This window comes from Aotus nancymaae, unplaced genomic scaffold (genome assembly GCF_030222135.1).
Source record: "Aotus nancymaae isolate 86718 unplaced genomic scaffold, 86718_ANA_hifiasm-v0.15.2.pri h1tg000030l, whole genome shotgun sequence".
Lineage (NCBI taxonomy): Eukaryota > Metazoa > Chordata > Mammalia > Primates > Aotidae > Aotus > Aotus nancymaae.
Genome location: NW_026988443.1, coordinates 10,813,413 through 10,828,123, shown reverse-complemented (window position 1 = coordinate 10,828,123; position 14,711 = coordinate 10,813,413). Strand labels below are relative to the sequence as shown.

Genomic DNA, 14,711 nt, shown 5'->3' with positions numbered 1-14,711 from the left:
TCTGCCACTTTTTGCTTTGTGTATTTCTGGGCTCTGCTGTTAGATGCATATAGTTATAATTACATCTTAATGAATCAACCCTTTTATCATTATAAATGTCTTTCTTTAGCAAAAATTTCTGTCTTGAAGTCTATTTTATCTAATAGTAATACAACCATTCCAGCTCTCACTTGGTTACTGTTTGTATGGTATATCATTTTTCATCTTTTTATGTCCAAACTATTTGTGTATTTGAATCAAAAGTATGTCTCTTGGCCAGGCATGGTAGCTCACACCTATAATCCCAGCACTTTGGGAAGCCAAGGCAGAAAGATTGCTTGAGCCCAGAAGTTCAAGACCAGTCTGGGCAATATAGGGAGACTCCACCTCTATAAAAAATATAAAAATTTGTTGGGTGTGGTGGTGCATGCCTATAGTGGCAGCCATTCAGGAAGCTGAGATGGAAGGATCACTTGAGCCAGGAGGTCAAGGCTACAGTGAGCTGTGATTGTACCACTGCACTCCAGCCTGGGCGACAGAGTGAGACTCTGCTTCTACGTAAATAAATGAATGAATAAATAAAGTGTGTCCCTTTAAGGAGGTGTACAGTTACATTTTTTATCAATTCTGCCAATCTTCATTTTAATTGAATTGTTTTATCAATTTATATTTAATGTAATTACTAATAAGGTAGAATTTATATATGACATTTTGCTAGTTGTTGTCGATATGTCTTATATCTTTTTTTATTTCTCTATGTCTACATTGCTGCCTTCTCCTGTGTTAAATATTTTCTATGATACCATTTTAATTCCCTCATTCTTTCTTTTGCTATATTTAAAAATGTATTTGCTTAGTGATTGTTCTAAGTTTTTCCATCTTTTTTTTTTTTTTTTTGAGACGGAGTTTCGCTCTTGTTACCCAGGCTGGAGTGCAATGGCGCGATCTCGGCTCACCGCAACCTCTGCCTCCTGGGTTCAGGCAATTCTCCTGCCTCAGCCTCCTGAGTAGCTGGGATTACAGGCACGCGCCACTATGCCCAGCTAATTTTTTGTATTTTTAGTAGAGACGGGGTTTCACCATGTTGACCAGGATGGTCTCGATCTCTTGACCTCGTGATCTACCCACCTTGGCCTCCCAAAGTGCTGGGATTACAGGCTTGAGCCACCGCGCCCAGCCTCCATCTTAACTTATAATAATTATCTGGTTTGGATCAACCAACTTTATTTCAATAGTATACAAAAACTGTGAGCCATTCCCTCCTTTCTCCTATTTGCATTATTGTTATACAGATTATGTCTTAATACATTGTATGTCCATCAACACAGATTTATAATTATTGTTTTATGCAGACTTTTTAAAGTTGGATCAAAAAAAGATTTACAAACAAAAAAATTACATTTGTACTGTCTTTATATCTACTCATGTAGTTGCCTTTACCACTGCTGTTTATGTCTTCATGTGAATTTGAGTTACTTTCCAGTATCCTTTCATTTCAGTCTGAGGGACTCTCTTTATTATTTATCTTAGGGCATGTGTGCTAATGACAAATTCTCTTAGTTTTTGCTCATTTGTACTTCATTTTAAGGATAGTTTTCTGGCTATACAATTCTTTGTTGACAGTCTTCTTCTTTCAGCACTTTGAAAATGTCATCCTGTTATTCCCTTCTGGTCTTTATAGTTCTTGATGAGCAATCAGTCATTAATCTTGAGGATTCTTTGTACATAATGAGTTGCTTCTCTCTTTCTGTTTTCAAGATCTTTTTCTTTGGATTTCAATGGTTTAATTATGATAGCTGTAGATATAGATACCTTTGAGCTTATTCTTAGAGTTCCTTGAGCTTCTTGGGTAGGCAGATTAGTGTTTTTAACCAAATTCATCAAGTTTTTGGCCATTATTTCTTCTAATATTCTTTCTGCCCCTTTCTTCTTTCCTGGGACTCCCATTATGAATCTGTTTGTAAAGTTGATAGTGTCCATAGGTCTCTGAGACTCTGTTTGGTTTTCTTCATCTTTTTTTTCTTTATGTTCCTTAAACTAGATAATCTCAGTTTACCTGTTTTCAAGTTTGCTGATTCCTTTTTTGTTTGATATAGTCTGCTGTTGAGCCCCTCTAGTGAATACACACACACACACACACACACACACACACACACTCTACATCTTTGTTGATATTATCCATTTGGTGATAACCTGCTCGCTCCATACTTTCTTTTAGCTCTTTTGACATGGTTTCCTTTAGTGATTGGACCATATTTTAAATATCTGATTTAAAGTCTTTGTATAGTAAGACTAAAGTCTGGGCTTACTCAGGGAAAGTTTGCATTGACTGCTTTTTTTTTTTTTTAACTATTTATAAGCTATACTTTATTTTTCTTTATATACCTTGCAATTTTTAAATGAAAACTAAATATCTTAAATAATATAGCAACTCTGGAAATGATTCTCATCCCTTACCAGGCTTTGTTGTGATTGCTGTTTGTTGTTGTTGTTAGTTGTTTGTTTAGTGTATTTTATAAACTAATTTGTAAAGCTTGTATTCTTTGCCCTTGTGGCTACTAAATTTAAAGTCTCTGTCCAGTTACCTTAGTAATCAGTTAATGATTAGAGATTTTCTTAAGTACCTGAAACCACTAAGTTTCCTGATGCTTGCAAAGGGTCTCTGTGTACATGTTGGGGCACACCATAAACATTCAGGTGACAGATGACAACTCAGCCTTAGCCTTCACTTTCTGCTAGTACAGAGCCTCAAGGTTAGTCAGAGGTGAGAGCTTAGGGTATTTTTAGATATTTTCAGAACATGTGCATAGCCTCAAGCATGAACAAAGCCTTACTTATGTGGAGAGCCTTCTAGATTCCTAGGAATATGTCAAAGCTTTTAAAGTCCCTTATGGTCATCTCATCCCCTACCTTTTTCTTTTAAGGTTTTGGCTAGCCTACTGTTAACTCCAACTGTTACCCACTGCCTCAGGCAGCTGTGACGTTAAGCAATTGCCTCTGATTTTTTTATTTTTGTTTTTTAAGAAACAGAGTCTCTCTATGTTGCCTAGGCTGGCTTTGAATTTCTGGGCTCAAGATCCTCTCACATCAGCCTCCTGAATAGCTGGGACTACAGGTGTGCACTACTGCACTCGCTTTCCTCTGATTGTTTTTGACAAACGCCCTTGAGAAAAGGCTATTTGCACTGTGTAAGCACCAAGACAAATCACATGAAGACAGTTTGGCAAAGGAGGCCTTCCAGGCAGCCACCAGACTGACCAATAATGACAATTCCTTGGGAATGAGGCTTTGAAGAAACTCCAACACTATTCTTTCCCCACTAGTGGTTGCCAGGTTACTGGTTTTCATTACGACTGCAGACTGTTGGTTTCTAAGGCTACTACAGAGCTGAGGATGAGGAATGAGAATAAAATAAAACTGTCTCGAAGCCTACTATTCTTATCAAGAGTCAGCACTCACTCTTAAATAAATGCTCCTTGGATTGTTGAAAGCCTTTGGTTAATTTTTAGAGCTATGACAAAGTTGATTCTGATAATTTTTTTGTGTTTTCATTGTTTGCATGGAGAAGATAATTTTCAAAGGCCTTTACTTCACCAATTTTGCTAACGTTTCATCTCAATTTTTTTTCATTCTGCTTTTTAGACTGAATAATTTCTAGTGACCTAACTTCAAGTTCACTGACACTTTCTTTTACCATCTCCAATGTGTTGTTAAGCCTATCTAGTTAATTTTCCATTTCAGATATAATAATTTTCAGTTTTAGAATGCCCATTTGGTTCTCTTTTACATTTTCTATTTCTCTGCTAAAGCTCCCCTCAACTATTCATTCATTATGTCACTCTTTACTTTTAAGTCCTTGAGCATTTTTATAATAGCTACTTTAAAGTATTTTTCTGCAAAGTACTACATTTGGTCATCTTAGAGTCTATTTTTATTGCCTGATTTTTCTTTTGATCATAGGTCACACTTTCCTATTTATTTGAATGTCTACTATAGTTTTTATAGTATAGTGGCCATTTTGGATGATATATTACAGATATTCTGGATTCTGTTACCCTTTTCTAAAGAGTATTGATTTCTTTCTTAGCAAGTAGATAAAATTCTGGCTGGTTGCATTCACCTTGTGAAGGCATAGTTTTATATTTTTTAAGGAAAAAATGGTTTGAAGCTAGACCTTAGTCTTTGACTGAAGCCTTAGTCCTAGGGTACAGCTTTTCTCCTATGGTATCCCCTTTGTGAGGTTTCAGTGTAAAGCCTGAAATGTTTGCCAGGGTCCTCTTAATTGGTGGGATTCTAAATGTGCTTTCCCTGTTGTGTTAACCAGTTGAAGTGTCTGTTCAGCGTCTTCCTTTCAGCTGTTACTTTCCTTCTTCCTTTCAGCTGTTAAACATTCCTTCTTCCTTTCCGCTGTTACTTTTGAAGACTCCTTTGTAAATACACAGTTCAGGGATCAGCCAAGGTTTTGAGAGAATTTATATGCCAATTTAGGGGCTCCCTCATTCCTAGCTTCCTCCTTTCTGGGATTTCCTCCTTCAGTTTTTAGCCACTCTGATAGTCTTGAACTTTGTGCTCTGATACATTAGGCCAGTAAGACTGAGGCTTTCTAGCAATCCCTTCTCATGGTGTCAAGTGATAACCTTCAGAGAAAAAAGGAGTCAGGGGTAATGTTACATATTATAGCACTATTGTTTCAAGCAACAAATACCTCCAGTTTCTGTATGATTTGTATTGCTCTATAGTGCCTTCATGTAGTTTTTTTTCATATTTTGACTAGGGTTTATAATTGTTATATATGGAAAGGTTTGTCTACATTAAGCTACTCCATCATTCCTGAGACTAAAACCAGCCCTGTTAAATTATTCTTCACTTGAAAACTGACTTACAAATATAATGAAACTTTGCTATCAATCTTATTTCCTATAAAACAGAATATGTATTAGATTAAATGGGTAGGAGTTTCAGAACCATAACATAGTAGGGATCTTGGATCCAGGAGATTTTTCTTGAAGCTCTGTATACATGGTAAGCATACTATTTTTAGATAACATTATATTTATTTGAATGGGTGGTGCAATGAATTATGGTGGTATACTGGGGAATAGTACTGTGGAAAAGATGCCATGACTCAAATTCCCAAGTCACTCTGGTAGGTCACAGCTGGGATTCTCTTTGAAGAGTTATCATTATTAAAAGACCAAGAAATAATCTTGACTGAAAGAAAGGACCATATAGCATAGACCCTGAAGAAAGACCTGGAATGAAGTTCAAGTATGTTAGTGTAAGAGTCACTCATGTCTACCACGAGCAACCATTATGGATTTTAATTGAACAAGTTGCCAAATATTAGACAACTTTTTTTTTCTGTGCCATCTCAAGGTTTGCAACAAATAATAGTGCTTAATAGTAAGTCAATTCTGAGTTAACTTGTTGACAAATTAAGAGGCTTCCCCATCATATTTCTGTTTGGTAATATGTCATCTCCATTGGGTGGCCTTCTCTCAGTGTTATTTTCTGGTTTTCCTTCATTACAGTTACTAAACATGGGAATATATATTTTTGTACTTGTTTGTTTAACTTTCTTAGTGAAATGTGAGGACAACAGTCCTTAAGCAAGACATTGATCATCACTTAAGATTAAATTTAGTCTGAATTAATCATACGAAATCATACTTAAATGAAAGTATGTCTAATCTTTTAAACTGGATAATATAGACATTGTTTTTCTACCATGCCTATTCAAATCTTCCCTTTACCCAGATTATTCAAGTCATTAAAACCTCTTTGGTATCTCTGATCTATATAAATTTTAAAAGTATTTTTAATATCCAGACTTTGTTAAATCCCATTTAATCCAAGTAGCAAATTTTAAGTACAGTCTGTACTTTGCAGAAAATAATAGGGTAATTATCAATATTAAGATCAGTGAACACCACCAAATTCTTTCCTATATTATTTCACTTAATTTTAACCCTACTTTGAATTATTAATATTCCAATTTAATAGATGAGAAAAGTATAGTTCAAAGAGGTTAAGTGACTTGGGCAAAGTCACACAACTAATAAATGACCAGGTCCTATGACTGACTAGCTATCATTCCATTATACTACAATTCTCAGAGAGTTATTTGGAAGAGATCTTTAAGCAGTAACAAACCAGGTGATGGAAAAACTTAATAATTTATTCCAGGTGCAATATACATATTTGTAAACATGCTATTCTGAGTTTCCAAAATATGAAGTCAAATAGATGGGCATATTTTTAAGTATGATTTAACTAAATTGGACTAAATTTAACCTTGAACAATGGGCTATGTATTTACAAATGTTTCAGAATGTCAAGACACAAAAAGAATATTCATTTAAAGACATGAAGATCAAATTTTTAAACGTTTAATTTCCTTACAAAATGGCATTACTATATTCCTCATCTTCTTCCTCTCTCACACCCTTCTTCAACCAGACACTCATCTACCATTACTCAAGCCACCACCTGTGTTGCTTAGCTCCATACTTAACCTTCCCACTTAACTGTAAAAGACAATGGTGTTAGTGCATACAAGCTGACTGCAAATGTTATACTGTTTCAAATCCAAAGTAATGTGTGAGGTGGACATGAAAACTTCAAAAATTTTTCCCCCTGCAGAACATACAGGACAAATGTGGTAAGCAGGGTCTATCTTGTTCTCTGATCACTAACTTCAACAAAGAGGAAGTCCAAAGAGTGCAACTGCTAATGGTAAAAGGAGCTCTTTACAAGAAAAAGGAAAGGAAAGGAAAGTTCCTTCGTGCATAAGAGTATAGTCGTTTTGAGCAGTGGAAAACAGTCTGGGCTACTACTCATGCTTCTGTTTTGGAAAAGTTTTTAGGTGAAGATTGATTCTGGACCAAAAAATCTTGAACACCCTAAGCTGACTCAGTTATCCCTTTTCTTTGATTCTGACTTCCTACCCTCCAGCATGCTCCTGCTAAGCTAAATCATTACAGCCTTACCTGTTGTTCCAATCCCAGATCTGGGCTCTGCCTTCTGCCTCACTCTTACCCATCCCATACTGACTCCTCTCCTTCCTAAGGCCAAAAAAAAAAAAAAAAAAAAAAAAAAAAAAGACTTCTTCAAACCTACTCTTCCGTGGTAGATCTGCCTCCCACTACACTCACAAACTGAAGTTGAAGCTTCTGTCACAGATTCACAGATTCTTCTCCCTTCGGGGGCATGGAATGTAGCCTGCGCCACCGGCCAGCTGGTCTCTTCCTGTTTCGGATCTTCCTCTCAGGCCCGCATCTTCCCTGCATCTTCTCTCCTCCTGCGCCCGCTCTGACCATCCTCCAAATGTCCTCAATTCTCAGACGCATATCTCTGCCCCTTTCAGGCTCACGGCCCCTCAAAAGTCCTCTCCTCTCAGATCCACTGCTCTTTCTTCCTCAGATGCCTTTGCTTCCCAGACCCACGCGCCCCTCGACCGCCCTCCCCCGTCAGACCTACACCCCTCACCTGGACCCGCCTCAGACCCAGGCTCCCCTCAGACTACCTCCCCGCTCAGACCCACGCCCCCCTCAGAACACCTCCCTCCTCGGACCCACGCCTGCCTCAGACCACCTCCCCCCTCAGACCCACGCCCTCTTTGGCCGCCCTCCTCTCTCAAACTCACGCCCGTCACCTGGATCCCCCTCAGACCAACTCTCCACTCAGACCACCTCTCCACTCAGACCCACGTCCCCCTCTGACCACCTCCCCTGTCAGACCCACGCCTCTCACCTGGACCCGCCTTGCGGGGCCGATCTGCGTCTGCTGCACGAAGGGGTTTGGCACCGGCGGCGGGAAGAAGGACGCCTGACGGGGCACCATGGGCGGCCGTATCCCCACGTTCCCGACGCCGGCACCTGGCACTGTGGCCGCCACGGCCGCCGCCTGGGCGCACCGGCTCATGGTCAAGCCGGGCGTGGAACCCGAGCGAATCGACCTACGCGGGCGGTGCAGCCAAAACCGAGCCGAAGCCCCACTAGAGTCCCAGTCTAGGACGGGGCTGGGGAGCCTCTGCGCAGGCGCTGAAGTTACCTAGACCCAGGCTGCTGCCGCCCCGCCCCTTCGGCTCTGACCGCCCCAGGCCCTGGCCACACCCCCTCAGGCATCTGGCCACACCCCCTTGGTAATATAGCCCGTCCCCTCGGAGAGGAATGCTTTTCCTTCAGAGCCAAGACCCTGAAGGGTACCCCAGGATCCCTAACAAGCCACAGCGAGACACTAGGCAGAGTTTCCTGCTTTAGGATCAGGCAGACCTGGATTTTTAATCCCTTTTACTGGGTCTGTGAAGTTGGCCAAATCACTATCTCCATGAACTTCAGTTGCCTTCTGTAAAATGGAGATAAATGTATTCTCAGATAATCAGAACCTGATTCTAGTAATGCTAGGAGCAAGCACTTCCCCTGGACTGTTCCATTAAATGAACTAATATTAATACACCCATGATGGCACTAGGAGTGGAATTTGTCTCACTCAAAACATAATGGACTGACAGGAGAGAGATGGTTCTCCAGAGGAAAACTGAGCTGCTATTTCTAGAAAAGGGAAAAATTACAGTTTCCCTCCACACTAGATGAGGAACCTGACCCAGAAAAGGGAAATGCCTTGGGCTGTGACTCCATTTCACACTGAGGAAGTTCAAGGCCTGTTTCGAACTATCTGGGTCTTTGTTGGGGTGGGAGGGCAGGGGTTGTTGTCCCATTACCTGAGGCCAGTTGATCAAGCCCTGAGTGGCTGAGAGTTAAAGGAAGGAGATGATAATCAACTCACTCCTACTGATCAACTCTGCTCACAGCAGGCAGTTAGGCCAGGATAAAATCTGAGCTCTGGGCTTCTCCAAACATACTCTCTGAATCTCAGAATCTTCCAGCCCTACCACATAGATGTGTGGTCTTGAGTTAGTCACTTAACCTGAGTTTGCTTCCTTGTCTAGGAATGGGAGATTCATTCTAACCCCATAGAACTGTAGTAAGGATTTAATAAAATAATGCATGTGAAGTGTTCATAGAGGAACACTGAAGAAATGGCATATTTTAAGCATTATCATGTCATGGAGCCACTGAACTTTCTCTCAGTATAACAGGGAACATTAACAACAGTGTATTATAGCCATGATGGAAGATTCCCCAGTCTAGGGAGTCTTCAAGTTGGGACTGGCAGACCCTTGAGGCTCTTTAGCCAGATACCTGCACAGAAGGATGTCTTTCCAACTATCAACAACCTAAGCCAGGCCATGGGTGGTGGCTCATGCCTGTAATCCTAGCACTTTGGGGGCTGAAGAGGGTGAATCCCTTGAGTCCAGGAGTTCGAGATCAGCCTGGGCAACAAAGTGAGACCCCCGTCTCTCAAAAAAAAAAAAAAGAAAGGAAGAAAAAATTAGCTGGCCGTGCTGTTGCATGACTGCAGTCCCAGCTACTCAGGAGGCTGATGTGGGAGGATAGCTTGAGCCCAGAAGATCGAGGCTGCAGTGAACTACGATTGTGCCATTGCACTCCAGCCTGGGTGACAGAGCAAGACACTGTCTCAAAACAAAACAAAACAAAACAAAAAGAATATGAGCTAGGGGGCAGGCCATGGGAGGATAAATGATAGAAAAGATGACATCAGGACCACTGAGGAGGTCACCTGTAGAGTTCACTCCTTACCCACTTTCCTCACCAGGCCCATCATCAGAAGCCAGAAGCAATACACTAATCCGACTATCGGAGCCAGAAAGGGCCTCAGAAAATCCCCAGGCTTTAAATTTCTGTTCAGCAGTAGCTCCAGAATTTCTATATAGGAGGTTGGGGTGGGTAGACTGGTATGAAGGAGTAAGGAGCTTATCCATTAATACCAGCTGTGTTTAGAAGCAAGCACATTATTTCTCCCCTAGCTGTGTTTACCCAGGGTGGTTTTGGGGGTGGTGGAGGGTGGCAGGAGTGGTTTTGAGGGTGGTGGATATTCTAGTTGAGGGCTAAAGCTCCTCTGCTAGGCTATCCTTTGGCCTTGCAAAGGATATTAGGTCCCTAATAGCTATGGGACCCTGGAAAAACCACTTCTTTTGAGCCATCGGTCTCTTCTTCAATAAGATTCAACCAATAATAGCCTCTCTCTATTTATGGGGTAGGAAAGGTTAAATTAAGTGATGCTTGAGAAGTGCTTCGCACATAGAAAGCATATTAATGGAAGGGGATATTATCGTTGCTGTTCATTGTTATTAGTAGCAGCATTAGAACTGACAGGATTGCTAGTGAAGAAACTGAGACTTATAGAGGAAGAAAACCTTGAACAGGCCCCACAATAAAGCAACAGAATTGCTGTTTCTTCCGGGCTCTTTCAACAGGACAGAAGGACTAGGGTTCATTCTCCCTGAGATTCTCTTGCTGTTTACTTTAGAAGCGCTGACCTTTCCAGCAGACATCATCACCTGTTCCCTGCGGGGACCAGAGATTTGGACTTCTTAAGTTTCCGCTTCTGGCTGGGTCTGTGGCCCTTGTCTAGGCTCTGCTAAAACAGATGGCAAACGCAGCCACTCAATTGGTGTCTTTATTCATACTTGTTGACATTTCCCATGGGGAACGGTTGAAGGGAGGGGTGGGGAGGGCCAAACGGGAAGCCACCACTTGTTTTCCTCCAGCCAGTGGAGGAAGAGACTGGGTAGGGACATGCTAAATAGAGTGAACAGGGGAACGATCACTATGTGGGCTGAGATGTACCATGCAGTGACTTCAGACAACCTGAGTCCTTCTGTCAGGAAATGCAATTTCCAAGTGGGGAAAAAAAAGGAAAAAAAAAAAAAAAACAAGACCGAAAGAAAACAAAGTGCAGAGAAAGCAAACTACTAATGTAAGGAAGGTTCTAAGGCAGCCAGCAGTGAAAGGCCAGGGGTCTGGAGTGGCCACCTGGCCATGCCCCCATCCCACTGCCCTATTCCAGGCTGTCGGGCCACCAGTGCCCCCTTGAGACAGTCTCTGTTGGCTCCGAGGGTGCTGTGAGCCACAGAAGGTTGTGGAGGGAGAAGAGTCTGAAGTGTGGCAGCACCAGGGCAGCCCAAAGCAGGGCTGCATTGAAAATATCAAAGTATCTTGTCAGGGGTGGCTCTGAGGGTTGGTGGGAGTGGAAGGGGAAGGGGTGCCTGGGAGGGGTACAATCAGCACCTATCCTTGGGCACAGGGAGGAGCCACTCTCTGGAATCTTAAATTACCAGGTAGGAGTGAGAATGCTGATTAGCTGTAGAGCGGAAGGCACAGCTGCCAGGCCCCTCCGGGTCCTTCTCTAGTGCTCCAGGCCCGGTGTATGGAAGGCAGTGGAGAGGAAGGGCCTGTGGGAGCCGGGGCCAGCTCAGCAGCCTAGCCAGTCGGATTTGATGCTTCCAAACTTCACGCTCTTCAGACTTTGGTTCTCCAGCTTCAGGTAATAGGCACCCTTGAAGAAGTAGCTGTGACCTGGGACAGAGAAAGAAGAGACTGTGACCACCTTATCCTGACATTCTGGCACAAAGAAGGTTTCTGGGAGCTTGAATTTCTGCCTGGCATAGGGAAGAAGCTTTTAAACCAGAAGAGAGCTTTGAAAGGCTGAGGCAGGGGGATTGCTTGAGCCAAGGAGTTCAAGACCAGCCTGGGCAGCATAGAGAGACCCCTGTCTCTACCAAAAAAAATAAAATTTTTTTAAATTAGCTGGGTATAGTGGTGCATTCTTGTAGTCCAAGCTACTTGGGAGGCTGAGATGGGAGGGTCGTTTAAGCCCAAGAGTTGGAGGCTGCAGTGGGCTATGATTGTGCCTCTAGCTTGGCGACAGAGCAAGAAGACCTTGTCTCTTAAAAAAGAAAAAAAGTTCAATTGTTTCAACCTGAGCTGATTGAAGAAAAGAAAACAAAAACAAAAATAAAACACAACTAATACCCAGAAGAGCCCCCATTGGGACTGTAAGAAGGGAAATGGCTGTGAAGTAAGCTCTCTTATTCCCTGTTTGCTCATCTCTAAGATGAGGATAAAGATACCAACCTCCTAGTGCTTGAAGTGAGGATTAAATCAGATAACATATGCTATTATTAAAACCAATAACCCCACTTAACACAAGCGTCAAACTAAGCACTTTCCATAAACCAGAGGTGGCAAAACAGGATACGTCCAGTCCTATCAGGCCCACAGATGTGTTTTATTTGGCTCTCTTAAGTTTTTTTTTGTTTTGTTTCGTCTTTAAATCTGAATATCCAATATAGAATATCTAACAACACCAGCTCCCCCATTCTTGTTTTTTTTTTTTTTTTTTTTTTTTGAGACTGGGTGTTGCTCTGTCATCCAGGCTGAATGCTCTGTCATCCAGGCTGAAGTGTAGTGGCGTGAACACGGCTTGCTGCAGCCTCAAACTCCTGGGCTCAAACAATCCTTTCTGCTTGGCCTCCCCAGTAGCTTGGACTACAGGTGTGTGTCATCATGTGTAGCTAATATTTTTAAAAATTTTTTTGTAGAGATAGAGTCTTACTATGTTGCCCATGCTGGTCTCAAATTTCTGGGCCCAAGCAATCCTCCTGCCTTGGCCTCCCAGAGTGCTAGGATTGCAGATGTGAACCACAGTACCTGGCCTAGGCCCCTCATCTTGTCCACCAATAATTATCAGAAGGTGAGAAGCAGCTGTCTCCTGTAAATGAGGCATGTGCTCTCTGATTCAACGTGGACACCACCATTCCCCACTGTGTGCCCTGCCTGCTTTACTCATTTGTACTACCTGCCTGGCCCATGGAGCTGCTGAAATTTGTGACTACTGACATACACAATCTCATATTAAAATGCTAGTACATAGTAGGTACTCAATAGATGTTTATTCTTAAAGATAGTCCCTAATCTAGCATCTGATTGTACACTGCTTTTTCTTGGACATGTAAGACCTTTAGCTACTGGAGGTCGGGGCCCTGTGCTTAGCATACAGTAGGTGCTCAAAAACAAATTCTGTGGAATTTAGTTACAATCTCCTCTAAAAACGTTAAACTGGACCCATTTCCAGGACCCTAGAGAGCTCACAGATGCTTCCTCAAGAGTATGATTTTTGAACTCCAAATTCTATCCCTCACTGCTACTGGTTGTGTTTTAATCAGCAAAGGGCCAGGGGCAAACTGGTTGAGTGGGAGATCTTTGCCACATGAGCAACAGAGCATGACAAAGTTTGCCTTGTCTCAAATGGAGCCATCCTTCTGCTAATGGGAGGTGGTCACAGGCCTCCTGCGAAACCCAAAGGGCCTGGATCAAACCCCAGAATGAATCCATGGCATGCAGCCCGTGTTCCTTCCCCCTCCACCAGCCCAGGCCTTACGCCCTCCCCTGCCCTGGCTCCAGGCCCTGCAGCTGTGAGAAGCCTTTCTGGGTCTTACTGCCTGGAGCCAGGCCAAGGAGCAGAGGTTAGGGATCTGGATGCCTTCCCAGCACTGGAATGAAGGAGTTGATTTGTTTTCCATGGCGCCGCCTGCCTGCCTGCCCTGTACAATGAGGAAGTGTGTGTTTACAAGGAGCTGGGCCCTGGCTAGGGGCGGGGAGTCCTAGAAAGCGGAGACAGTTCTGGGTGGCTCACCGCTACCCTGCAGGTCCACGACGGCATCTAGGTTATCGGGAATGGCATTCCAGGCATCCGCGATGAGCTTGGGGAAGCCAGGATCCATTTTCTTCTTCACTTCATTGTATCTGTAAAGAAACAGATACAGTGAACCAGCAGGGCCTCTCTAAAGGCCACTTCTCTCCCAGCCTGGATGGGCGCACACAGCAGATGGCTCCTGGATAGGCCGGGGAAACTGGACCTAGCCCTTCAGGGAAGCAGCTGGCTGCAGTGGAAAGGCAGGGAATCAGACCTGAGTCTGAGCCCCAGATCTCCTACTTTTAATTATATATGACTTTGGACGATCCCAGAAAAATAATCTCTGACATTTATATGGCACTTACTACATGCCAAACAGTGTGTTAAACACTTTCTATACAGCCTCAGTTTTACCAACTGTAAAACTGGGTTGTGTCTAATTTAGCATATTTAATTTAATGTATGCATTAAATCAAATAGCACATGCAGAGCCTCTATCCCCATATCTCATAAATATTTAGTAGGTATTTAAGAAATGTTAGCTCCCTTACAAACAAATCCCTGCTGTAATCTGAGGAGCACTAAATAGAAGCCCAGGGATGGAAACCCGCCCCATCATTCTTTCACTTTGTGGCTTGGAAAAATTGCTGCTTCTACATCTGTCAAGGGAAGATGACAAACTCTACCCTGGAAGACAGTCATGGCTGGGGCAGTGAGGTTACAATGCAAGGTGCTACGTGTGAGTCCAAGGCCTGTTAGTCACAGGGTGGACCACATGTCACCTCATTTCCAGCCGCAGCAATCCTGGGCCCCGCCTTTAATTCAGGTAAATACCGCGGCATCGGTTGGTATGTTCTTCTCCCTGGCTAGCAACCCTTCTGTTTTTTAAGATGTTTGGAGAACTTTTTAAATGCCGCTATCATGCTGATTCCTTTGCTTCTCCACTTCATTATTCCGTAAATATTTATTGAGCTCCCACTCTGGGAGCTATGGATACCCTAGTAAACAAGATCAAGTCTTGCCTAAGTAGAGCTGTTTCTAGATGGATGTGTTTGAATCCCATCCTGGTAGCAGCCACCCTTTGCTCCACAGCACCTCCTAGCCAGCTCTCTTTCTGTCTGCAGCCAGCCTTGACCACCTTCACCCTGGACCCCAACAGCACCCTGGACCCC

The 14,711-nt window shown here is 42.9% G+C and overlaps 2 protein-coding genes across 8 annotated transcripts in view; both read right to left on the bottom strand.

Annotated features, from left to right (window-relative positions):
• LPCAT2 (lysophosphatidylcholine acyltransferase 2) overlaps positions 1-7,902 on the bottom strand; it is a 118,729-nt gene extending 110,827 nt beyond the window's left edge. For 4 of the 5 annotated variants that reach the window (XR_010344834.1, XR_010344835.1, XM_064383076.1 and 1 more), the window contains exon 1: positions 7,732-7,902. Coding sequence is in view for 3 of the 5 variants with exons in the window: in XM_064383076.1 (XP_064239146.1) it covers positions 7,732-7,902 (171 nt within the window). In the remaining 2 variants the exon portion in view is untranslated. The remainder of the gene's footprint in view (positions 1-7,731) is intronic. The other variant, XM_012447931.2, reaches the window with a different exon arrangement.
• A 2,601-nt stretch (positions 7,903-10,503) lies between these two features.
• MMP2 (matrix metallopeptidase 2) overlaps positions 10,504-14,711 on the bottom strand; it is a 43,622-nt gene continuing 39,414 nt past the window's right edge. For all 3 annotated transcript variants that reach the window (XM_012447939.2, XM_012447938.2, XM_064383074.1), the window contains exons 12-13: positions 13,540-13,649; positions 10,504-11,420 (exon numbers count right to left, since the gene is read on the bottom strand). In XM_012447939.2, coding sequence (XP_012303362.1) covers positions 11,317-11,420; positions 13,540-13,649 — 214 coding nt within the window. In that variant the 3' untranslated portion in view covers positions 10,504-11,316. The remainder of the gene's footprint in view (positions 11,421-13,539; positions 13,650-14,711) is intronic.